A 24,539-nucleotide genomic window follows, 5' to 3' on the forward strand; every position below is an offset into this window, starting at 1 on the left:
CATATACAGACAGCCAGCCCCCAATGAAAGCAAAAATGACACAGGTCATCTCTTTGGTTACGCCGTCCCAGGCTATGACCCCGGCCCACTCCTCCCCCATGGATTCCGATGACTACGGCAGACCCCGGTTTCGTGCCTTGCCCGATACTCCGGACTCACCTAGTCCTCGCACTTCTGGTCTGAGTAGAAAACGTGCCGCTTCCATCAACACTGTTGATGCAAGCTACGGTAGACTCGAGAGGCTTCAGTTGAGCACGCCTACCAGCATGGCCAGTAGTGAAGGGACAAGAGATATTTGTCTCTGTGCTCCAGTACCAAAGATTCCAAGACCTCGAAATGGTGAGTTGCATCTTTCTTTGTTGAGTTCAAAACATCATCGCGATGTTGATTGTATGGAGTTTGTGGATAGTGGCAGCACCCCTTTCAGACCAGATTTGCTCTGACTACTCATGATTTCCCCTTACTGACACGATGCATGTGTAGCATTCATACTGTATCGCCAGCATCATCAAGCTCAGGTTGTTGCTCGCAACCCTAACCTCTCTAACCCTGACATCTCAAAGATCATCGGAGAGCAGTGGAAAGACGAGCCCCAAGAAGTCAAAGATAACTGGAAGGGATTAGCAGACGAAGAAAAGCAACGCCATCAAAGACAGTATCCTGACTATCGCTACCAACCTAGACGTGGAAACAAGGCCCAGGGGCTCAGATCTGGCTCCTTATCAGGAGACGACTCTGGCAGATGCCCCAGGTGTAACCTGCGCTGCATCGTGACTCCCCAAACACCTCCCACCCCATTTCCTACACTGTCAGCACCAGAAGACAAAGCTGTTCCGTATCCATATACACCAGGCTTTCGAGGTGAGGAAGCAGAGGCGGCTCGCCGTGGAAGTTATGGTAACTTGCCTCTCATGAGACAGCGCCTTCCAATACAGCGACCTGCTTACCGAGATGTGGACGACTATGAACCTGAGGCTCCAGAGATGAAGAGGCGCCGCTTCAACTCAACTGGCGGTTACCACGCTGTGTCTTCACCTGTAGCACGAACAATGTCGATGGGTGCGGTTCATCCACGGCCATATCCCGTTACTCCTCTCCCTGAGCCGCATTTTACTCGATCAAGGTCTGGTCCAATGCCGCCTCCTCCGCGACCTGCAGCTGGAGGACCATGGAGTGACCAAGAGTACCGTGGCCGAAAAGCCTACGATGAGTCTCTACGGCTCCCTCCTCTGCAGACTGCTGGACCAATGTCGCCCACCATATCACCGGACGATGTTCGTCAGTTACAAACCCCGATTACTGGGCTTGGGATCTCTACCCCTCGGGATCCCCAAGCCAGAAGCGTCGAGGCCATGGTTATGTCTATCCCATTCAACCGCAAACTGGAAGTCCTCTCCAAGATCAACCGCACCACGATTAGACCTGATAGCAAGGACGCAGAGAAGCGAGGTGCCGTGATTGCGATTGAGGGACCGAAGCCGCGACTTTTGAAGCAGATTGCTTCTCTAGTCGAACGAACCCTCTTGCTATCCAACGAAGTTGCACTCAAGACATGGGGTAAGGAGACGGATGGCGAGCTAAGCGCTGCACGACGGGGCTCACAAAGAGAAGAAGAATCACTGGATCCAGATACCCGATTCACAGCATGCTTCGAAACCATGATCCACTGGCACAAAAAGTCACGAGAGATGGTAAAGCATATTGCTGGCCACATAGAGTCACCATCCGGTTCCGAGATGGAGAGGGACTCCGAGTCACCGACAATTTCTCGACGTGGCTCTATGGACGAGGACAATGCTCCTAAGAGGAGCCGAGGCGATGGCGTAAGGACAAAGACGCCTGTGGCACTGATCAAGGAAGGGTTCAGTCTCACCCTTTCAGACGAGTTTGCTTGTACAGTGCCTATCTCTGACGCGTACGCACCTGTCGATCACTGGCAATGGATGGCCACACTTTGGCGTGGCACTGTTGACCCTGATCTTGTGGTGTATGTGAAGCCTAGTCTGGAAGAGGAGATTGCGGCTTGTGGATCAGTTGATGTACGGGTCGGGCTTATGATTGTCAGAATCGCTGTGGGCAAGGACATGGACGAGGCCACTGAACGACGTCTAGCTTTTGAGGTGGTTGAGTGGGTGAGAGGAGGCAGCTTCCGCGAGAGTCGCGACAAGACGGATTGATTGCACCGCGTTGTAAGAGTTATGGTGTTTTGGAGTTGGCCTGGCATGATTTGGAGGGAAAATTTATTGCTGCGGTCGCATTTGGCAACATACAAGAGTACAAAACAGCTTCTTAGGTCGAGAAGGTGGAAGGGAGAACCGGCAATTTGCTTTATTTAGTATTACATTCCTCATCATCTCGAGCACAGTACATACATATCTAGGTAGGCAGGGAGGGATTTGGAGTTGGCGGAGTCAATAAACTCAACGTGTTTGATCAAACGGTTTCTAGCGACGATTGTTTACTGAAGCTAAATCTGGAAGTCGAGCTAACAACCAACAGAGTTTGAGAATAAAGAAATGTTGCAAAGCTTTGTCCTACGGTTGACGTCTTACAAGTGATGCTGGTTGAAGTTATTGGCCCCCCCTGTAAGCTGGTGGAGTGAGAGTTCAGCCACCCCTGCATACACGGTACGTACCTGACCGCTAACCGCCGGGAATGATTGTGATTGCCGCCAAAGCAATTTATCCGAAGGTAAACGCGCCCCCGACTTGAGGGACCCGACGCTACGTTCACAGAGCTAGAGGTCCCCTCTAATCAATACGCGACTCAGGAGACTTCCATACCGTACATACCAACAACCAACGGCGAGCTCAACGACATCGCGACAAGAACTCCATATAATAGCGACGTCGGCACGATGCCCCACGATTTCCACAATATATCATAATGCCAGATTTCAAGCCTGGGCAGACTGTCCAGCTCAACGATGGCCGTAAAGCCATTGTCCGCTTCGCTGGAGCTACACACTTTCAGGTCGGCGAGTGGATAGGAGTCGAATTGGAGGATAAATCGGGCAAAAACGATGGCAGTGTTCAGGGAGAGCGTTACTTCGATTGCCCCATGGGCTATGGCATGTTTGTCAAGCCTGTGATGGCTACCATTATAGCGCAAGCCCCAACACCAAAACCACCAGCTCGAAAACCTTCAAGGCCGAGTAGCTACAACCCGGCTTCAGGAAGGGCGTCGAGCGCGGCGGGAGATGCAGGCTTGGGTAGGAGAAAGAGCCTGAATGCACCCAGTCCGAGTCCGGTCCCTAGAGCGGCGCGGCCGACGAGTCTTGCAAGGGTAGGTTCTGACGTATACTCGTTTAGTTGAATGCTAACATTCGTTAAGTCTCCCACAAAGTCTCCTACGAAGCAACTAAGTGGTGTCTCGAGCAATTCCGTCTCTCGGACGGGAACACCTTCTGGCTCGCGTGCCCCGTCTGTAGGAGCGAAACCGCGCGCTTCAGTTGGGGGAGGTCGTACACCTATGGGTCCTCCACCACCGATCGCGCGAACAACAAGACAAGTATCTACATCTTCAACGATATCAAGACCTGGAGCAGCGCCGCCAAGGACCACCAACAGTCGTATGTCGTTGGGAGGACCATCGCGTCCAGGTTCGGCTGCTAGACGACAATCCGTCGATTCTCAAGCACGAAGGGGCTCGTCGGATAGGGAGGAAGTTATTTCACCTCCCCCTAATGATAATGGAGACATTCTTTCACCCCAACCCAGAAGCCCAGTTCAGGCAAGAACTAAAGCCCTCGAGAAACTTACAGCAGGACCGGCATCACGACAATCTACACCGCCTACATCACGGAAAGTCTCATCGACTAGCACAGCTGGCGCAGCGCGTCCTGCCGCAAGCACGGCGGCAAGTCGAGAAATCGAGGATCTCAAGGCCAAACTCAAGGTTTTGGAGCGCAAACGAGCTGAGGATCGGGACAAGTTAAAGCAACTCGAAACAGTGCAAAATGAAAGGGACAAATTCGAGAGCGTTATACAAAAACTCCAACAAAAGTATCAACCTCAACAACAGGAGAACGCTGAGTTGAAGAAATTGTTGAGAGAAGCGGAAATGCGATTAGAGTCTATCGAAGAGTTTCAGCAAGAGCATGAAAGCATTTTAGAACTAGCCACTCTCGATCGCGAGATGGCAGAGGAGACGGCAGAGGTTTTGAGGGCTGAATTAGATGCTCTCAAAGAAAAGGCGGAAGAGATGGAGCTAGAGGTCGAAGTATTGAAGGAAGAGAACGAGGAATACAGCAAGGGAATGACTCCCGAGGACCGAGCGAGCACAGGATGGTTGCAAATGGAACGAACAAATGAACGATTACGAGAAGCACTGTTACGACTACGCGACCTCACTCAGGCCTCTGAAGAGGAACTGAGAGACCAAATCTCAGGATTGGAGGATGATATGAAGGAGTTCAACACCATGAAGGAGGAGCTTTCCGTCTGCAGAGAGAAGCTTGAACAGTCGGAATCTGCGGTTGAAGATCTACGCCAACAACTCGATAATGCACTCGGCGCTGAAGACATGATTGAAGACTTAACAGAACGAAACATGAGCATGTCTGAGCAGATTGAAGAGCTCAAGGCTGTCATTGATGATCTTGAAAGCCTGAAGGAAATCAACGATGAGCTCGAGATTAACCACGTCCAGAACGAGAAGGAGATGCAGGAAGAAATGGATTTCAAGGACAGTGTCATTGCTGAGCAGGCTCGACGAGCAGGCCAGCAAGAAGAAGCACTGGAAGATATGGAGTACACTCTTTCACGATTCCGGGAGTTGGTTACAAGCCTGCAGAGCGACTTGGATGATATGAGAGCTTCACAGGCTGTCACAGAGGGCGAGTCAGAGAAGCTCAACGATCGATCTCGTGCTATGATGGATCTCAACATGAAGCTGCAGATCTCAGCATCCAAGGCTCAAGTCAAGACAATTGACCTTGAGCTTCGACGATTGGAAGCCCAGGAAGCTGAGCAGCACTTGGAGATTCTGAAGCTCTTCCTTCCCGATACCTACAAGGAGGACCAGGATTCCGTCCTTTCTCTGCTTCGCTTCCGTCGCGTGGCCTTCAAGGCGAACCTCCTCAACAGCTTCATCCGAGAACGACTTAACGGACAGCCCCACCCCGGACATGAGGATGATGTATTTGCTGGTTGCGACGCTTCAGACAAGCTCGTCTGGGTTTCCAACATGTGTGATCGCTTTGTCAACGACATGACACATTGCACCATTGAGCAATTCTCCAAGTACCAGAACGCTTTGCACGAACTTGAGCCCGTTGAGCGAGCCCTCAACGTCTGGATCGATGGCTTGCGTCGAGATGACCTGAAGGAGAAGACATGCGCTGATGAGCTTCACCGCACTATCGCCCTTCTTTCTCATCTTGGAGAGGTGCATATCTCAAACAGCCTGGCCAACTATGCGGATGATGTCCACATGAAGGCCAACATCATGCAGAGCCACCTTGACTCTGCAGCCGTTACCTTCAACACCCTTCGAGGTCTTGTCCAGCGCGTGGTTCCTGCAGAGGGCGATGACGAGGAGCTTGCTCAGCACTTTTCCAAGAAGTCTGAGGCAGTTATCACAAACACTCGAGGTGCCAAGGTCATCGCTGCCAAGGCTGTACGAGCTCTTCAGGACTTGAGAACACGATCTCTGTCTTTGTTGCCTGACACTAACGAGGCATTCGACGAATGCTGTGAAGCGACTCAAGAACTTGCTGATCTGGCGCGACAAATCGGTCTTGGCCTCCACAATCTGTTCCACGCTGATGAAAGCCGAAATGAGCCCTTCACATATGTTGAGGTCCAGTCTTCTGTTCATAAGACCGTTCTCGCAGTCTGCACCTCAAGCGAGTCCGACATCTTCTCCACCTACCTATCCAAGCTGCGGGATGTCACCACCCAAATCTCAGATCTGGCATCACTCGCCACCGACCTGGACCAAGTTCAAGAATTTGACGTTGCTACTGCTCCATGGCGACTGCGGTCTCATGAGCTCAAGGCTCTCAAGACCATCCCCGTTGACGCCGAAGAGGAACTCCGTCGTATTAAGGAGGAACACAGTGAGGCCCGTCGCACGATCGCCCAGCGTGATGAGCATCTCAGCACTGCTGTTCTTAAGATTGAGACCCTCGAGTCCAGAATGCGGGATGCTCAGGCCAACATTGACCGCATTGCCAAGCTGCAGGAAGAGCTTGAGGCTTCCGGCCAAGAAATTGGAGGCCTCAAGGAGGATATAGAGAAGCAAGACCGTGAGCTTAAGAACCTCGAATCAGAGCGTGACAAGTGGAAGAAGATTGCCAGCGACAGCCGTGCTTATGCTGATGGTGCCGATGCTGCTGGTGCTAAGGCTGGTCAAGAACGCGCTGTTGCCACAGCACGCGAGATGGATGCCCTCAAGAAGGACATTGAGAGTCTTCAATCGGCAGTCCGATACTTGCGTGAAGATAACCGCCGTGCCCGCACATCGGAGCAGCACAAGTACGAGTGGCTAGCTGAGCCGCTCAAGAAGCCTACTTCTGTCACTGAGCAGCGCCGAAACATGATCGCCACCGAAGGCAAGGATGTGCTCGGCGAGCTTGTCAAGATGGCATCCTCAGCATCGGTATACGACTTCTCCACCCTGCCTAAAGATAAGCTTGCTTGGAAGCCTACTCGATCAACACCACAGTACCATGCCGCCAAGCAGATGGAAGACTATGCCGCTTGGGGGGCCTGGCAAGAGTCGGTCCTCAAGAAGGCCCATGTCCTCCAGGGCCAGGCGGCCAATGCCGAGAGGAGAAAGAAGGCACCCACGACAGCTCGTCTACATATAAAGCTGCCTGGTGCTAATGGAAAGATGGTCCCCGGATCGGGACGCGAGGTTCAGATCGTGGGTTCTTCTGAGTGGGAGGCTCTGCAGGGCCGTTTGGCTGTATGATTGATCATAGAATTACTACATACCCCTTTTGTTGGTGAATTTATTGGTTTCAATGGTTTTTTTTGATGGATATTCTACGTATCAGAGCGAACGAATAGCAAATCCACATAGTAGCAAGTTTTGTCAAATCATTTCCCAAAAAAAGGGATCTTTTTCAGTTGAATTCTTGAATCATTTCGTCTTTTTGTTTATATGTGATCATGCTGAATCCCTGGGTATCTCTAACGTCCCAGACCATAGCATCCTCCTTCTCCCTTCCACATGCCGTAAATGTCACTTTCATGCCTTTCCTTTACCCTTCTTATCCTTCTTCTTCTTGCCGCCGCCACCACTGCTCTCTTCACCACCGCCGCCACCTGCTTGCGCACCCATAAGAGCTGACATGGGATCTCCGCCACCTTGCATCTCCTTCATCATATCCTTGAACAGATTCTCCGAAACACCACCGCCTGTCATGGCAGCGCTCAGGTACGGCACCAGCTCGCCCATCTTCCATCCTCGCGGCGCAGCAGGCTTGGGGTAGGGCTTTCCGGGCTCGGGCTGCAGTTGGCCACCGATGCGGACACGCAAACCGGGGCTGTCTTCGGTCGTGGGGTTGTCGCGCAGATGCTCAGCGACAAGGCGGTACAGGTGGTGCTTGTTCTTGACGGGGTGGCCAGACGACTTCTTCAGACCGACCTTAACACGGCCAGGGTTGGCCCAGTCCTTGGGATGCACCTTTTCGGGCTCAAACAGCGTTTGCAGTCGTAGTCGCGAGCAGGCATTTGCGATCTCCCGCGCAAGAGGGTCCTTGACAGCCAATTCAGCGCTCACACGACGACCCTCGGCGCGAGACCGCGAGGCGTCAAAGTAGACGGGGTAAAGGCATTGGAAATCGGCGTAGGCAGAGCGATCGGCCGAGGCAGGCATGGTGCTTCCGACGGGAGCATCGGCGGGTACGATGGCGGGTTCCTGGTGAGGAGGAGCGGGAGCTTTTATGGGGGCGGACGAGGGTTCAACGCGGCGCATGATATCGGAGTCGGCAAAGTCATCGATGTCGGCCTCGGCTGGGTCAGAGTCGAAGTCGCTGTCCGAGACCTCTTCTATTCTTGGGTGGGACATTTTTGCGGTTTTGATGGAGGAGGGGTAAGAGATGGGAGGAAGATTCGATCAAGGTCCTGTGATGCACACGGTGATGGTTTCGTATGCGATGAAAGCCAGGCCCCCTTACGAAACAAGAATTGAGATCAAGGGACTCGTGTTGGTGATGGTCGAGGTGAGGTAGAGAGAGATATGGGGTACAAGTGGGACGTGGAAGGTGGCACTTTGATGAAGTCGAGAATGGATGTGGGATGAGCCTCAATGTGGGGTAACTTGCAGTCAAATAAAGTGGCCTGCAGTTAAGATGCAACTATAAGATTTGACTGACACTCGTTTAATAAAAGAAATAATATTATTAATAATAAGACAAGGCTTAATTGTATGTTTTGTAAAGCTCTAGATAGTCTCTGTGTTTAAAAATTTGACAGCAGGCACCGCACTACGTCGCAAGGACAAGGTTACTCTACACCTCCTCAGAAGTATCATTTTCCCCATACCTAAGTACAACAACTCGGCGACAGTTTGCACACACTTCGCTATCCCATTTGTTTATTATTAGTTCTTTTTCATGATTAAAGTAAAAGAGTTCATTCAGCATTGTGCAAAGGTCACAAAACCAAGTGTGGAGAATCATATTCGTTTCCAGCGAGTGTATTCGACATTCGTCTACTATTAACAAAATATAGGCCAAGGAAACAGAAAAAAATGAACGGCCAGAGAACAAAAAAAGACAAAGGACAACAAAGTCTATACCTTCCACCCGCTAAATCCCAGTGAAGCAAGATTCTCGTGATTATCGCCCCTAGCAGCTAATATGGTTCCTCCACATCGTTGTGAGGACGCCGCTTCTCCCAATACTTTTACCCAGTAAGTCTCCTTCCCTCCGGAGTCAGAGTCTTTGAAAACCGCACCTCTTACGCCGAGCCATGCAGTATAGGAGGAATCCGTATAATGCCCACCCTAAGTATACCCTAGTAATTGCCCCTCTGTTAAGGAACAAGTTGAAAAAGACCGTACAGACAGCTATAAATAAGATGTCTCCTAGTCACACGTATCGATAGTTGATAAGATCTGGAGTAGAACCCACAGACAAAAATAGAGGTCTTACCACTCGAACCGTTCCCGAATTAGCTCGGATTTAATGGAAGCATGAGCTCGTTCAACTTAAGCCTTCTTAGGCTTGGGGCGAGGAAGACCCTGTTCTCGACGAGTCTTCAAATCAATCTCGGCCAGACCTTGGCTAGCGTTGTAAAGCTGAACGCAGTTGATGAGCTGCTTCATGAACATAAAAGGGAAGCTGATACCAGCAATGATCCATGGTACTGTGGAGTCCATCTTGTTGGCACGAGCAAGCTCGAGAGCAGCGGGGCTGAAGGGATCGGGGAAGATCTGAGCGAGGATCGAGGTGTTGACTTGGGCACCAGCTTGGAGTTCGGCACCAACAATCTCGATAGGCTTAATGAGGTATGGCGAGACGAGGGGAGACGAAAAGCAGAGAAGATAGAGTGCAATGAAGAAGAGCTCGTTGAGGGCGCAAAGGGCAAAGAGAACACCCTGATAATGGTTAGCAAATGACAATTGAGTGTAACGTTATTAGTGGTACATACCTTGTTGGTGTAGTAGAGGCGAAGAAGCCAGTTCTTGCTCTCATCAATGCTCTTGTGGCTAGCATTGCTACCCGAAACTACAAGAGTGGCATACATGTGCATGTAGTGACTGGCGAGGTCGAGAGCAATCAAGCCCTGGAAAACAATAGCCCATCGAGGGAAAGCTGAGGAAAGGAAGACAATGAGACAAGCTGTGGTACAGCGATCGGTGACCATGTCGAGGACGGCGCCGAAGCGGGTCGATTGTTCGTAGATACGCGCGGCGTAGCCATCAAGTGCATCGAGAAGGCATGACACACTGTAAAGGAAGGAACAAGTGCGAGGGTGGAGGGGCATGTAGTATAGAGACGCGATGGCGAGGACGATGCGCGCATATCCTGGACACTGTTTGTTAGTATTTTTGACACGATTTCCTGGGGCAGTTGAGCTTATCATACCAATAATGTTGGGGTAGAAGAGGAAGATGTTCTCGCGAGGGGCATCGTCCGAAACATCCGCAGCGCGATGGGCAACACCATTGCCGTTGGATCTAACTTCTGGCTCGGACTCAGAAGACGAGGCATTCGAGGCCTTTCCAGCCTGTCGACGAGTTCGTGGGCTCATTGTAAAGGTGAGTTTTGTTTGTATTAATTAAGTTTCTGATTCAATCAAGTTGTCACGATACCAAAGTGGTGTGGCTTATCATGTATCGTCCGTCTGGTCTGGGTCTGGATCTGGATCGAGATAACGGCAGATTCTGCGAAAGGGGCAGGGATCACTGGCGCTGTTGAAGCTGCAGTTGTCAAGTCAAGTACCAGGTAGTCGGCGTCGGGGAATGGAAGGGATGACAAAAAAGAGGGTTTCTCAAATCAAGAACCGTTGATGTCGAAAAGGAGTGGATGTGAAGAAGGAGGTGGGAAAAAAAGAGAAACCTGTAAATAGGGAGCTTCACGTTGTGGATAAAGCAAAGTGTTAAGTTAATTACATCGAGTGTGATGACGGCAGAAGGCAGGTAAGCTTAGGTAGGCGCAAGTCAGGTTTAGAGGCTCCCTTTCCCTTTTCTTTGGATGAGATGCTCCCGCCAAGTGAATTACAGGGGGGTTCTCGGTAGCTTCGGACACGCTACACAGCCCGTTGAGAGCTTGGCTGTGTGTTAATTAGCGGACAGGACGTGTCATTTAACTGCTGTATCACGACCAAGAGCTGCTCAAATTGACACCAGTCCCCTGAAATGATATCCGCTCATGGCAAATTGTCAGCATCCATATCCTGGGAAATGGAAAGAGGGATGAACCCCACTTTCCAAGACAGGTTTCCTTGCAAATCTACCAAAGAACAACTCCCAAGACGTATGATTTACTTCTGGCAATTCCAAGATTCAAGACTATTGTAATGTCGGGTATCTGCCAGAGAAGGAAGCCAACCTCGGCTTGAGAAATTGGCAGCACATGCTCTGGTGGTGCGTATCATGACTCCGATTACCAATAAACAAGATCTCCATTTTACGTGGCTAGCCCTGGCATCTTAGGAGAGAGTAATAACCCAGAACAGAAAATAAAGAGCTAATCATCTGGTAGAAAATGCGTTAGCGGCCAATCAACCATGACAGGCACCTAGGAAAGGTTAAGGTTATCATGACAGCTCGGCCATGGTATAGCATACTACAGCACGGACTACAGTGTAATGACATGCCACAGCAGTCAGACAATGACAAAACCAACGCTGAGGCATGTTTGAGCTGCTTAATCCCGTACGAGAGCCGTATAACCCTGTATCAAGGCGAGGCAGGTTTGAGGAAGGGTTTCATCGAAGGTTACCCATACGTATCTTTGCATATAAATGGGCCATGATGTGGCAGCAGGGATAGTCTCAGTGTAGCTGTGTGAGTTGACAACAGGTATTTTGTCTGAGACGACTTGACCAATTTCAAGACAAAAAATTGCAGCATATTAAGGACTGTTACTATCTTAGTTTCGATATGCATTTCTGTTCCTTGAGTGTACCATGAATAGTCGGAAGCTGACTTTGAAACAACAGCTGACAGCAAACACTATAACTGATTATCAATGCAGTTCTGGCTGGACGTCGACCTCGCTTATGTTTAACCAAGGCTCAGCTGCATATCTTTGCCTAGAATCAGCCATTGTAACTTAACTTCTTTTCTGAGTAAATCGTGTACGCTGTGTTTCACGATAACACGTCATGGCTGGCCCAGGTGAACCCTATAAGAAGCCACTCCCATAGTTCTGCGGTTCAGTGAGGATACCATTCTCCAGATCTAGCCCCCGTTGTCCACGACAGGTTGTCGACAATGGCATGCCAAGCAATATGGCCTATCTGTTAAGCCGAAAACCCAATGCACACTGCATATTGCCTGATTGTGGCGGTAGGCTAGCATTTAGCCTGCAAGACTTTTAAGCTTCAAAATAGTCAAGATAGTCGCCGGCAATTGATGTGAATCCGACATGTCACTGCAGTCCCCTGCCGAGGGGGGCTGGTTGGACAAGAATGTTTATGATATCAGATAGATGACTTGGGACTCGCATCGTCAAACTCTAAAAAAGCTTCAGTTGGAGTCAGTGGTGTCGTTTCATTGCAGAAACGGGCAGCTGCAAATATTTCAATGATACTCTGTACTCCGCAGAATTCGGAAAGCTGTCCGATACAGTCAATAAAGTTGTCCGAATATGATCTGTACGGGAGTGCCGGAGAGTGGAGAGGATCCTGCGGCATAACCGAGACGCCAAACGAGTTAGTAGGCAGATGAGACCCTTGCTTTTGCTTTTTGGGTTTCTGCTTTTGGCCAAATGGCTTTGAGTGCCTGCGTTCAGGTGTGATGTAGCAGCAAGGGTTCACTTACATACATAGTATGTTTCGTTTGTAATTGCCTCAGGCATGACGGAAGTCCGAGAATCCTTTTAGTGAAGAAGGCCAGTAATTTACCAGAGTCTGTGTGACAGACAGTAGGTATTCCTTGAATTGCCAGTTTACTCATAAATTTGCGACTTTGACTTGGCGGTTATCCTGAACGCTTGATGGAACGTTCAGAACCCAAGAGCTTGGTCTAACAGGGTCCCCCGGATGTAGACCGGACCACAGCTACAAGCAGGGAATGAATACCATGCAGTTGCTTAGAACTCTGTACTTGGTGGCCGTCCTCTGTACATGATTTCCAAAACCTAATACCGAATACTTGCTCAGTAAAGAACCCAGGACCCTGGCGACGATCCGGGACGGTCAAAAGTAAGAATCCGAGCTTGATCTTGAGCTCGATGCAGTTGCTAGTGAACCTGAGGGAGGCAGAGCTGGCAGTCGTCACCTGTTTAATATTACTAGGAGCTCTTAGCAAAAGCCATCAATGGCGCCATGGTTTTATAAAACTGCTGTTCACCGATATCTGGGTAGTGGTAGTTGTGAGAAACGGTGGTGCCTTGCATAGGTAGTCAAGTCTGGTCACGGCACTATTATCTCATTGCCGATTGATCCGTTACAGGATAAAAGTTCCCGACTAATATGTGATGCAACATGCTTTGCGATTCTATCCATTGACCCGTACGCTAGGCAAGTATGTCATTGTCACGGGTCAGTCAATGTGCTACTTACCTGCCTACCAGTCGGATGCTTACCAGACGGACAGTTAGTTGAACTTGAGATACATATATACAACAGGCACTAAACCCAACGACATGCCCTCTCGTGTTGTCCCGTCTCTCTTGTCCCCAACTCTGCCGTCTCGTCGTTGCAACGGCTTGGCCACGAGCCGACTCCAGATAGCGCATTTCGAGACGGCCAGCCAGCTATAGATTCATGCATGTAGACTCAGTGGATCTGTGCCGCAATTATGTCAGTTGTCACACTTGATTGCTTGCCTTGTTAGCTCAGCTCGCCTTTCCTCCGGGCTACAGCGTCTGCTGATAGTCCGCGGACACGGATGTTTGTGGCAATAGTTTGAATGCCGTGTGACAAAGCTAGGTGATCACTTGTAATTGCTTATCAACACAGCGTTGTAGCAGACGCAAGTTCCTTGAGCTCGGCAGCTGGCTGAGTCCGCCTTTGTGGATATGGGAGTGGGAATGGGCCCGTTGTAAGCAGAACGCCAACATTCACCTGCGCCTACCTGGGTTCCGATGGTGAGAGAGGGCTAGTGAAGTTGGTAGTCTACATACAGAGTACATGGCACTCTGTAGTGCCGTGCCATATCCGTTCTGGCATTAAAAGCGTGCCTCTGGGCTGAAGCCGAACAGATCATTTAAGCCCATGTTAGCAATGATCACCTCGATTTTTGGTCTGATCCCTGATCGCTGGGCTTAGGTGCAGCTAAAAGCCAAGACCTCGGCACTGCCCAAGTCTCGATAGCAACGTTGATGTATTGGGACAAACAACATCAAAATCGTCCGATTTTGTTGACCCAAGCTTTTAGGCAGTTTGTCATTGTCCGAATCGGCTTCTCAGCTCTGCCCTTTTAGTGTACCCCACGACGCCCACGTCACTGTCACTACTGGTAGTAAATGGATCTATGGGGCTTAGACATTGCGAAAACAGACTGGAGGCCTTATTAGGGCTACCTAGGGGGGAAACAATTCAATTCCCGCTGGCCTTGAACCAATCAATGTTCCCTAGAGAGAGACAGTCTGTGCTGTTCGTGTGCCGGTCTTTCGATGCTGGCTTGGCTGAGACGAGTGTCGAGAGGGCAGATATGTTTACAGCGTGGATCGATATACAAGGTGGTGGTATCAAGTAAACATATCGGATCAATTCCGATGTGTTTCTTAATAAAGCACATATTTACTGGTTAAGCCGGTTGACTTGGTTAGTGGGCTGTTTATCATCAACACCATGTACTGCATGTAATAGGACCTACAGCACGTCTTAGTAGCATCAAATTTGCACTACAGTAGCCGTACAATTGTAGCTCAGGTCATTCCCTCGGCCATGTTCAACACTCCAAGATCGTCGTCTATTTCATGCTCCGAATATCGGCCAAGACGGGTAGAATCAGTCAGCATCAAGCTTTCGTCTCTTTCCTCCTCAGTACGTTGTCACAAATTATCTATGTCAGTTTCTCATATATGCGGTGTGTTTGCCCTGTAGCGTACTGTGTCTACCAACGTAAAAATCAATACAATAGTCTAGGCCTTGCCCTCTCTTCTCTTCTCATCTCTTGCCCTGGATTTAAGCCTCGAGCCTTAAATACCTTAGCTTCTTTCTACCTAGTACGGCAGTAGGCTTTTCGCTTGCAAAGGAAGCTAAACTATTTGTTATACACACCTCGGCAGCCACTAAAGGTCCCTGTCGTCGACTACATGTATCTTGCCCTGTCCCAATCAATCTCAGGGCCCCTGCCTGCAGTAGCCTCGTCCTGTCCTGTCCCTGTCGGTTGTCGCCTCACAGAGACGGTCGGTTTGCAACTTGTGGATCGTCACTTTTCACTTTTTTACCTGGACCTGGACCTGGACTGGACCTTCCCTGACCCAAGTAACAGTATCCGTATCCCCTTCCCTCTCGCCAAACGCTTACCGGTACTTGACCTTTCTCACCTCCTCTTCCGCCTCTTTCTTTTATTTATTCATCTCTTGTACTCTTCTCCTCTCTCTCAGAGTATCGTTCGTTCTCTACACCATCAGTCACATACTCATCCACCATCCTCCTTTACGCCGGAAGACAAAACCCCGTCAAGACCCATTCGGGCTAAGCTAATAGGATCTTCACCCCTCGTTCCTACTCGAGGCTCTTGGCTCCGTTTTTTCAATTTTCCCCGGCTTCCCCTCCATCAAACCGCCACTTGCGCCAGCTCATCTATTAAGAAACTCTGTGCGGATTGATCGAGAACGAATATCGAGACAGCGGATTTCTTGCGGTTTCGAAGTCTACATACTACCTGCCATATCATCACCATCGTGCAGTCATCTTTCATATCCGTCTGATTTGCCCGTCAAACTCCAGCACCATGTCGTCGCATCCGTCCCTCAAGGCGACCTTCGCCAGTCGAGCTGAGACAGTCTCTCATCCTCTTAGCCGACATCTCTACAAGCTTATGGACCTCAAGGCCTCGAACCTTTGCCTCAGCGCCGATGTCGCAACCGCTCGCGAGCTCCTCTACTTCGCTGACAAGATCGGCCCCTCTATCGTCGTCCTCAAGACTCATTATGATATGGTGGCTGGCTGGGATTTCGACCCTCGAACTGGAACCGGCGCCAAGCTCGCATCGCTAGCCCGTAAGCACGGCTTCCTCATCTTTGAGGATCGCAAGTTTGGTGATATTGGCAACACGGTCGAGCTGCAGTACACCAGTGGTGCTGCACGCATTATCGAGTGGGCACACATCGTCAACGTGAACATGGTCCCCGGAAAGGCTTCTGTTACGTCTTTGGCCCACGCCGCCAACCGATGGCTGGAACGATACCATTATGAGGTCAAGACATCCATCAGCATTGGAACCCCTACAGCCAGCCAGCTGGACGAGGACAGTGAGCGCTCAGATGGCGAGAACCAAAAGAATGCACCTGAAATCGGCCGCGACAACGGACGCAAAGGCAGTATCGTCTCTACTACTACCGTCACCCAGCAGTACGAGTCAGCCGATTCACCACGACTCGTCAAGACGATTCCCGAGGGCGACGAGACAGTATTCCCCGGCATTGACGAGGCACCTATCGAGAGAGGTCTGCTCATCCTAGCACAAATGTCAAGCGAAGGCAACTTCATGAACAAGGAATACACACAAGCGTGTGTGGAGGCCGCGCGGGAACACAAGAGCTTTGTTATGGGTTTTATTTCACAGGAGTGTCTCAACACAGAACCTGATGATGATTTTATTCACATGACCCCAGGCTGCCAATTGCCTCCTGAGGGCGCGGATGAGAACGAGGCTATCAAGGGAGATGGCAAGGGCCAGCAGTACAATACACCGCAGAAGATCATTGGTATTGCAGGAGCTGATATTGCCATTGTCGGACGTGGAATTATCAAGGCAGGCGACCCTGAAGAGGAGGCTGAGCGATACCGATCCGCAGCATGGAAGGCTTACACAGAGCGCGTTCGCTGAGGGATGGTTCTGTGTAAAAGTCGGGTTGGCCTTGTCATTTTTTCTTTTTTGGCGCGGTAGACATGCTGGACTGGAGTTATTGAGACATCAAGCGGGGATCTGACATGAAGGCAGTACCATTATCATGACTGCGTGGGAGCAGCCATGGAAGTAACTCACCCACAACAACAATAAGAATATGATCCCTGATTTTGGGACATCATAAGCACTAGGCTTCCGTCCAACTGCATAAGCCTGGTTTCACCTCGTCGCCCACATCAATGATACCCGGGCATCATGATTCTATGAGATTCAGTTTTAAATAAGACACGGCATATAGCATTTGAGCTCTGAAACCTTTCAACAACGCCACCTGTATCAACAATGCCTCAATGTGCTTGATTATTCCAGTCTGCATGCATAACCTCCTTCTTCAATGGCGCCGATCCTTTCAAGAGGCACAGACATGAAGGTGTGGCAGGGCTGGAAGCCAGATTAGGTAGTCCAGACTGGCGATATGTAACCCCGCCATAAGAAGCGATCCAATTCTTTTGAAGCTCGGACTTAAGAGAACCGAAAGCTGACCCTCGACTTCCAAGACCTTGATTGATATCACATACTTTCTCATGTTAATAAACACAGAATCTCAATCTATTTCTAGTCTTGCTTGATCTATACGCTACTGACATCCTCTATAACCACTTAAGTATCTCCAAATTATTACCGGAACCATCATGACAGCAGTACCCGAGACTGAGGATGGTCCTCGTCTGAAGAAGAGAAGACGAATTGTCATATCGTGCACGGAATGTCATCGAAGAAAGCAGCGAGTTCGTAGTCTTCCTGATATCCCCAAACCAAACTACTCGACTCAGAAAGAAGACCTCGGAACTAACTGACTTATACAGTGTGATCGTGAATTTCCATGTGGGAATTGCAAGTCTCGAAACAAAGAGTCATCGTGCGTTTACGAGACAGGCGCCCCAACAGCTAAGCACAACCGGCATAGCCAACACAACCATCAAACCACAGAAAATTCACCGGCTCTATCATCAGGTTCGGTAAAGAAGACCGAAAATTCACCGTCTGGATCTAGCGGCTCACTTGACAACGGACCCAATGAGCCTTTGTCGTCCAAGGCTGCCGATTGGGGATACGCCCATAACGGTGCATCTACTATGGGCATCCTCAAACGCATCGAAACGCTCACCGACGGTGAAGAAAGCTCTGCAGATTTATATGCCAAGTCTTGGGATGCAACCCCTGGATCGCCCGACAAAGAGCTTGCCTTGAGGGAGAAGTACAAGGCCATCATTCGCCAATTGCCTGCCAGAGATTACATTGACAAACTGGTGGAAATGTATCTGCAAAGCTTCAATTGGCAGTATTATGCTATCGACCCTGACATATTATATTCTCAGCTGCAGGAATGGAATTCACTACCATTCTCAGTCCTTTCAGACGTTGGTCCTCGCGGATTGAACCCCGAGCTGCAAGCATTTCCAGCCCTCGTCTTTCAGATCATCGCGACCGCACTACTCCTTCTACCAGAGCGAACAGATCCAATATTCGACTCGCTCAAATTTGCAGGCGGTATGAGCTTTGAGGACCTGGCCATTGAATACAGCGAGTCGGGACAGGCGATTGTTGATCTTTTGGGGAAGAAACACCTTTCGCTGGCAACAGTTCAAGCACAATTTCTCCGGGCGTCATTTCACAAGTTTACAGCCAAAGTGACTGATGCAGTAAGTGACACTCAGAAGTTTTTCAAGAACAACGACTAAAGTATTGGACAGTGGCATACAATATCTGTGGCGATCCGTGACGCACAAGACCTGGGGATGCATCGCGACAGCTTGGATCCCAAAGCCGCAGATTCAAGTGTGGAAAGCATATTGGAAAACCAATGGCTGATACAGAGGAGACGAAGAATTTATATACTGCTTGCTATCTGGGACTTGAATTGCGCCATGATTCTCGGACGCCCGGGAACGGTTGACTGGAATCAGACTCTTCCTACACCTCCAGTCGATGCACCTATACCGCAGAACCGCAACAAAACACCCGTTATTCCTCGAGGGGAGGACGATCACCCTACGCCTGTGACCCGACTCCTGTGGAATTATCAGCTTTGCGAGCCCTTACGAGCTATCCAGAACCTCGAAGTCCGGGGCTCATATCCCTTGGATTCCGAGAAGATTGATCAGATCCACCAGAGTATACAGGACCTAGACAAGGCGATACCATCTTCCTTCAGCATGAATAATCCAGACACACGATGGGACCACCTCCCCGAGGCACAATGGTACACAGCAAATAGATACTATTTTGCAAGCTTGCACGAGTTCAGTAAGATGGCTCTGCATAGACCGTTCATCTTTAACCGGGCCGAGAGCAGAGCAGAAGCTATCCATGCAAGTCTCAAAACGCTCGAGGTTCAGAAAATGACGTTTGAAGGACTGCCGCAAGACTCTTGGAGGAACTTTATGCTCTTCTTTGCAAGTTTCGATGCAATTGTATTGCTCGCATCTGTATATATACTCTTCCCTCGAGAGCATGCAGAGTACACGGAAAAGACGATGGAGCATTTTCAGTGGACAATTGAACGCTTTGCTGCGATTCAGGAGCGTAATCCGCTGGCCAAGTCCGCCCAAGGCGTGCTTAGAGCTATTGTTGCCCGGTACAGAAGAGCCATGTCGAAGGCCCGAGATGGTTCACTGCCATCTATGACCGAAGGTTCTACAATGGGGTCAAGCAAGACAACTACGTGTTCTACTCCAGGCAACTCAATCCTAGGAAGTGGCGACTTTTCGGGACTGGTGACTACGGACTCGGCGTGGATGGATGAGATGAACATGATGGCGCCTTTCTTTCCAACTGGTGATCTGGTTTATAATGACCTTACGGCGGGTCCAGATCTAGAGACGCTTTTGCCATTGGCAGATGGCCAGGGAGATGATTCAATGTGGCAGTTTGGGGGCGGATGGGGAGATGATACTGTTTGGCAAATACTCAATCAGTTTCCAGCCGGAACAGAGACTGGTGCCCCCGATTTTGTTTCATAATTTGAGGGATCTCGGGGTAAATACTAACTGTCTTCCTCTGCGCATTTATTTTTGTGTATGGTGGTTGAGTTTGTCCACAATATCTGAACATAATTGGTAGGATAGCTTTGTCTTGACTGGTCAACAGAGGATAGTTTTCGAGGACAAGCTGAAATACACAAAAGCAAACTCCCGTTCATACTCGGACGCAAATAGTAAATGCGTTTGGCTGCATCATCGATCACCAAACTCTATATCAGACTATACTCGAACATACATTTCTCTTCCGAAGAGTGACGGATAAACGCAGTGATTGTCATCGCTTGCCAACATGCCAGATTTGGTATACTACATAAGCCTATTGGCGAAATATGTAATTTGGTCAGGCCTGAGGTATTTTACAGTGTGATTATGCAGAGCCTGATATACTACCCAACAGTATGACAAGGCAGTGGTAGATGTCGTAGCAATCAATCCCTAGGTTACCAGAAACTGGGTCAACTGGCGAGAGTCAAAAGACCTAATCTAAAAGATTATAAAACTATCTAATTGCTTTATCGCCAAGTGATTTGCTTTTTACACATCAGAACTCAGAGGCCAGGGTTGCTGACAGTCCCCAACCAACATGGGATACCAACGTTCATGCCACAGATAGTTGTTGGCTCGGAATGCTGGCCACTGTGTTACAAGCTAATAGCGGATACTGGATACTAGACAAAGCAACTTGCCTCACGCCTCGTCTGGGCACGGCATTGGCAAGGCGTTCTGGGTGATGCACTCGCACGCGTACGGGCGATATAAACATGGATTGATTGGGCATGGCTGTTTCGAGCAATATCTTTGACACGCGGAACATGCACCTCACCTCACAGCGGGCCTGTAGCATGATCCGATCAGGCTGAAGGGCCTTGGGCGGAGAACAGACTCGCACAAAGGCAACGACTAACTCGTTCTGTTGGTGACTAGGTGGCCTCAAGAGCCGATGGCGTGTTGCAACGTTGGGCTCTTGTGCTGCAATACAAGACAGGACAATATATGCAACTCTCCCAAGTCGACTCGACGACTGGCAAAAAGGTTTCTTGTATCGGCAAATAGAATCAGAGAGAATAGAATTGAAATGGACAGAGTGTCTCTTTCGGATCGGATACTGTGCGTGACAGGAGTGTTTGTGATAGAGAGCTGAGTTAGATTAGAGGCGTCAGATACCTGTCATCTTTAATCAAAGGCTCTTTTCTTTAATTTGTCGAGACAATTCACGTAACATATCCGTAGACGAAAGGCCGATAGAATGTCTTGGTTAATTATAGTTTAATGTGTCTTTCTTTGACCGAATGCCGTGTACGGATACATAGTATTGGTTTCTGGTTTTGGTTTGTCTCGGAGCCATTTACGTCGTGCTTTATTCATCCCTTGCTCAATCAACTCCATGACAAGGCGTTTTTTTTTTTTTTTTTTTTTTTTTTTTTTGAAACGGCTTTACATGATGACAGAAAGGTGACAACTGAAAGAAAGGGTAGCGGAATTGATGAGTCAATTTGTGCTGTCTAATGCCTGCAATCCTGGACTGTTTATTTTGTAGGTGACGGCTCAAAAGTCACTATTCTTGCTGCCCGCTAGAACGGCAAGCAAGAGTGGAGTGGATCGTGCCTGAATTGGCATGGGGTCATGTGGGTTATGATAAAATCCTCCACTAAGAAGAATAGAAGATCTCGGAGATCTGACAGCAAACATCAACTGAATAGGAATGAGCTAAACTTTGTGGTATTATTTGCGACTTGGAAGAAAAACAGCCTGTTGAGGGGAAGCTAGATTTAGTTCTTGTAAACTGAGTATCTAGTTTTCGCAAATCATCTGCATGCATCCCGTATCAAATATCAGCCAATATTAGTATTAGCATCTTTATTTTAAGATTGATTCCCTGTCGCTTCGAGATGTTCTTTCACATTTTGGCGCGCGACTCCACTTGTGGATCTGCAGCTGTGCATGGGCTGATGCTTGAAATCCCTGTCCCCAGGTCTGCGACCATTAGAAAGGATGACAGATAGAGAAAGAGAGGCGAAATAGTTTAGCCATTTCTGTGGCATCTCATGCCGTATTACTCACTCAATAATTCTTACACCCTGACTTTTAGAGGTTTACTTTTCTGTTCCCCCCCCTAAAAACCGGGGGTTGTTAGCACCTTTCCATCACTGACGGGAAGGAGCCAGCTTCGGCTTTTGCAAGAGTTAAGAGAGACAAGGCAAGGCAAGGCAGGCGCAGGGGAAAAAACACAACCACCTACCTCTGGGGAAAAAAAGTTTTTACAAATGGCCGCCCACCAAAATCATAACTTTAACCTCTCCATATCATAAACTTTTAAGGCAATATAAAAAGCACCAACGTCATCTTCTTTTCGTTGTCGTCTTTTTTCTTCTTCTATCCTTCTTATTCCCTTACCCAAACGCTAAGCCCTCTCTAATTCCGCAAGGGCCGCAAAGTACGATTCGATCCATACCCTGCAAACGCGACGCGCCCAGGGCACTTCTTGTCGTCTCATCTCCCCCAAACGTGCACTTTCACCCACCAAAAGAGAGGAGGGTGTGCAGCCTGCAACTGGAAGGAACAAAGACCACCAACTGGTCTAGTTTTTCTTGTCTTGCTTCTTCTACCTTTACAGTTCCTAGCTGACAAGGAAAAACGCTTTGTGCGCACAAACTGCACATCGGACCCATCCGCAAGCAACCTTTTTAGCCAGAGAAAAGAGAAAGCAAAGCATTAGTCGATCTGCAGCTAACCTGCCTACCTACCTTGCTTATAATACCCACACTGCGCACCTGCAGTGCTAATCTCGACCTCTCATCTTTTTCACGATCGCAAACCCACCCACCTACCTGCCTACCTCTTTCGCGATTAGCTTCTCGATAGAAGCAAGCAAACCATTCAATATGGAAACAACTTCATTTAACGACTTTATCCAACGATATAACAATCTCCAAGCATACGAAGCTTCAAAAGACAAACTCTTACAGGTATGCGCGCACGGTCAACATCATGATTCCTTTCGTCCGCCTCGACATAGCACAACACTTGGCACCCGACACCATGAGATGCGAAACGACAGAAAAATCACAAAATGCAGACCACTGGATTGCGGATCTGCAAATATGTGCTGCCAATTCGTCCCCTTCTCTGCCCGAACCTCGAGTCTTCTTCTGCCTTTGATGGAAGTCATGATTCGTGACCACGGCTAACCATTCACCAGGATGTCCTTATCTACTGTAAAGCCATAGAATCCGACACAGACAAGGAGAACAAAAAGCTTAAAGCTCGATTGAACGAAGTAGAGCTCGACCTCAAAGCGGCGACCAAAACTAGAAGAGATTTACAGAAGACCCTAGAGGAAGCAGAGTTACAAGTCAAATGGGTTATGCGCCAAAATGATGAGATCAAGGTATATTGATGCATTGATGTGATGTTGCACGAGCGCAACCGCTAAACGCTTCAGAATACCAATTCTTACGTTTTGATATTGATCGACGGCGATGGCCTCTTGGTACGTTCCTTCCAGACATGACGTGGGCTATTGTCTTGAAGCTGACCGAGTAAAGTTCGATGACAGTTTTACGAAGCAAGGCCTCGAGGGCGGAAAACTAGCAGCCCGCGCACTTCGAACTGCGGTAGCGCAGCTTTGCAGCCATGAGCGTACTGGTTCATTAGAGATTATCTGTCGGGTTGTGGCCAACGTCGGGGGACTCAGCAAGGCGCTGGCGAGTGAAGGCTGCATTGAGAACCCTAACCTGTTTAGAGATTTCACTCAAGGCTTTACACAAGCCAGAGCGTCTTTCGACTTCCTTGATGTTGGTTTTGGCAAAGAGCGGGCTGATGCCAAAATCCGAGGTATGGTCTTCGCACCTATGTTGAAGGCAACCCCTGGTTAACATTGTTAGAAACGGCACGTTGGCATCTGGGCAACCAGAATTGCAAGCATATCCTTTTAGGTATTGGACATGATGCGGGATATGCCCCTTTCCTTGAAGAGGTGGTTCATGATGATGACACGCGCCATTGCGTGTCTTTGATTAAAGGTCCGCCACTTGTGCGCGAATTGGACAGACTCCAACTGAACGTTATTGAGTTTGACGACATCTTTCGCCCAACTAAGCTTATCAGCGACAAAACCTCAGCTCTGGCAATGGGCAACGACCGCACACTGCCGATCAAAACCCACACCACGGCGACAACCAGCATGCCACCAACACAGGCAGCTGTTTTGACACCTGCGACCAGTACTGCATCCTTGTCGCCTCCAAATAATTCTTGGGCCAAGATTACAAAGAGCGCTACTCCACCACCTCAACTGACTATGCCTTTGCCCCCTAAGCAGAACAAGAGTAAGGCTGCTGCCAGCAAGGCACAAGCACAGCCAGCCTGGAGCCCCGGGCCTCGTGGTATCGATCCCACCGTTACGGTTGGTGCATCAGCTATGGAGAATATTAAACGACGAGCCGGAAACGAGAAACTTTGCAACAATCATTATCTCCGTGGACCATGTGGCAGAATGGACATTTGCCCCTTTGTCCATAATTACAAGGCCACCCAAGACGACTTGCTCGCGCTCGCAATGCTGTCACGTCAGAACCCTTGTACAGCAGGCCAAGATTGCGACGTGGATGATTGTATTTATGGTCATCATGTAAGTCCTCTCACTGGCCTCCCTCACATTACGTTACTGACCACCGCAGTGCCCGAATGTCCTTAATGGCATGTGCACACGACAGTATTGCCGATTCCCAAGGGATGCGCATCCACCAAACACCAAGTTTATCAACAAGAATATTGATGTTAACTAGAGAACCGAACTTGTACCCCCCGAATAAGGTTCCGATTAGCTCGTAATATAACTAGATA

The 24,539-nt window shown here is 49.2% G+C and overlaps 8 protein-coding genes across 8 annotated transcripts; 5 read left to right on the forward strand and 3 right to left on the reverse strand.

Annotated features, from left to right (window-relative positions):
* Positions 1–35: 35 nt before the first annotated feature.
* On the forward strand, positions 36–2,177 carry FGSG_05151 (uncharacterized protein; the record flags this gene model as incomplete). The annotated part of the gene is made up of 2 exons (XM_011325352.1): positions 36–339; positions 484–2,177. 2 exons carry the CDS (start codon positions 36–38, stop codon positions 2,175–2,177), a joined length of 1,998 nt encoding a protein of 665 aa, XP_011323654.1.
* A 709-nt stretch (positions 2,178–2,886) lies between these two features.
* On the forward strand, positions 2,887–6,918 carry FGSG_05152 (dynactin; the record flags this gene model as incomplete). The annotated part of the gene is made up of 2 exons (XM_011325353.1): positions 2,887–3,285; positions 3,334–6,918. 2 exons carry the CDS (start codon positions 2,887–2,889, stop codon positions 6,916–6,918), a joined length of 3,984 nt encoding a protein of 1,327 aa, XP_011323655.1.
* Positions 6,919–7,099: 181 nt separating this feature from the next.
* Positions 7,100–8,193, reverse strand: FGSG_05153 (uncharacterized protein). Its single transcript, XM_011325354.1, has one exon. The coding sequence runs from the start codon at positions 8,017–8,019 to the stop codon at positions 7,198–7,200; it is 822 nt and encodes a 273-aa protein (XP_011323656.1). The 5' UTR covers positions 8,020–8,193; the 3' UTR covers positions 7,100–7,197.
* A 426-nt stretch (positions 8,194–8,619) lies between these two features.
* Positions 8,620–10,502, reverse strand: FGSG_05154 (uncharacterized protein). Its single transcript, XM_011325355.1, has 3 exons — positions 10,043–10,502; positions 9,606–9,982; positions 8,620–9,552 (listed from the first exon to the last, which is right to left on the reverse strand). Exons 1-3 carry the CDS (start codon positions 10,206–10,208, stop codon positions 9,163–9,165), a joined length of 933 nt encoding a protein of 310 aa, XP_011323657.1. The 5' UTR covers positions 10,209–10,502; the 3' UTR covers positions 8,620–9,162.
* Positions 10,503–12,104: 1,602 nt separating this feature from the next.
* On the reverse strand, positions 12,105–13,759 carry FGSG_05155 (uncharacterized protein; the record flags this gene model as incomplete). Its single annotated transcript, XM_011325356.1, has 5 exons — positions 12,105–12,405; positions 12,449–12,533; positions 12,705–12,903; positions 13,211–13,381; positions 13,751–13,759. The coding sequence occupies 5 exons, from the start codon at positions 13,757–13,759 to the stop codon at positions 12,105–12,107; spliced, it is 765 nt and encodes a 254-aa protein (XP_011323658.1).
* Positions 13,760–15,053: 1,294 nt separating this feature from the next.
* On the forward strand, positions 15,054–16,629 carry FGSG_05156 (orotidine 5'-phosphate decarboxylase; the record flags this gene model as incomplete). Its single annotated transcript, XM_011325357.1, has 1 exon — positions 15,054–16,629. Exon 1 carries the CDS (start codon positions 15,532–15,534, stop codon positions 16,627–16,629), a length of 1,098 nt encoding a protein of 365 aa, XP_011323659.1. The 5' UTR covers positions 15,054–15,531.
* A 713-nt stretch (positions 16,630–17,342) lies between these two features.
* Positions 17,343–19,673, forward strand: FGSG_05157 (uncharacterized protein; the record flags this gene model as incomplete). The annotated part of the gene is made up of 3 exons (XM_011325358.1): positions 17,343–17,438; positions 17,517–18,353; positions 18,405–19,673. 3 exons carry the CDS (start codon positions 17,343–17,345, stop codon positions 19,671–19,673), a joined length of 2,202 nt encoding a protein of 733 aa, XP_011323660.1.
* A 2,815-nt stretch (positions 19,674–22,488) lies between these two features.
* Positions 22,489–24,481, forward strand: FGSG_05158 (uncharacterized protein; the record flags this gene model as incomplete). Its single annotated transcript, XM_011325359.1, has 6 exons — positions 22,489–22,660; positions 22,894–23,082; positions 23,137–23,184; positions 23,240–23,528; positions 23,579–24,324; positions 24,374–24,481. The coding sequence occupies exons 1-6, from the start codon at positions 22,577–22,579 to the stop codon at positions 24,479–24,481; spliced, it is 1,464 nt and encodes a 487-aa protein (XP_011323661.1). The 5' UTR covers positions 22,489–22,576.
* Positions 24,482–24,539: the final 58 nt, after the last annotated feature.

The sequence above is a fragment of the Fusarium graminearum genome, chromosome 3 (assembly GCF_000240135.3).
Source record: "Fusarium graminearum PH-1 chromosome 3, whole genome shotgun sequence".
NCBI classification, from domain to species: domain Eukaryota; kingdom Fungi; phylum Ascomycota; class Sordariomycetes; order Hypocreales; family Nectriaceae; genus Fusarium; species Fusarium graminearum.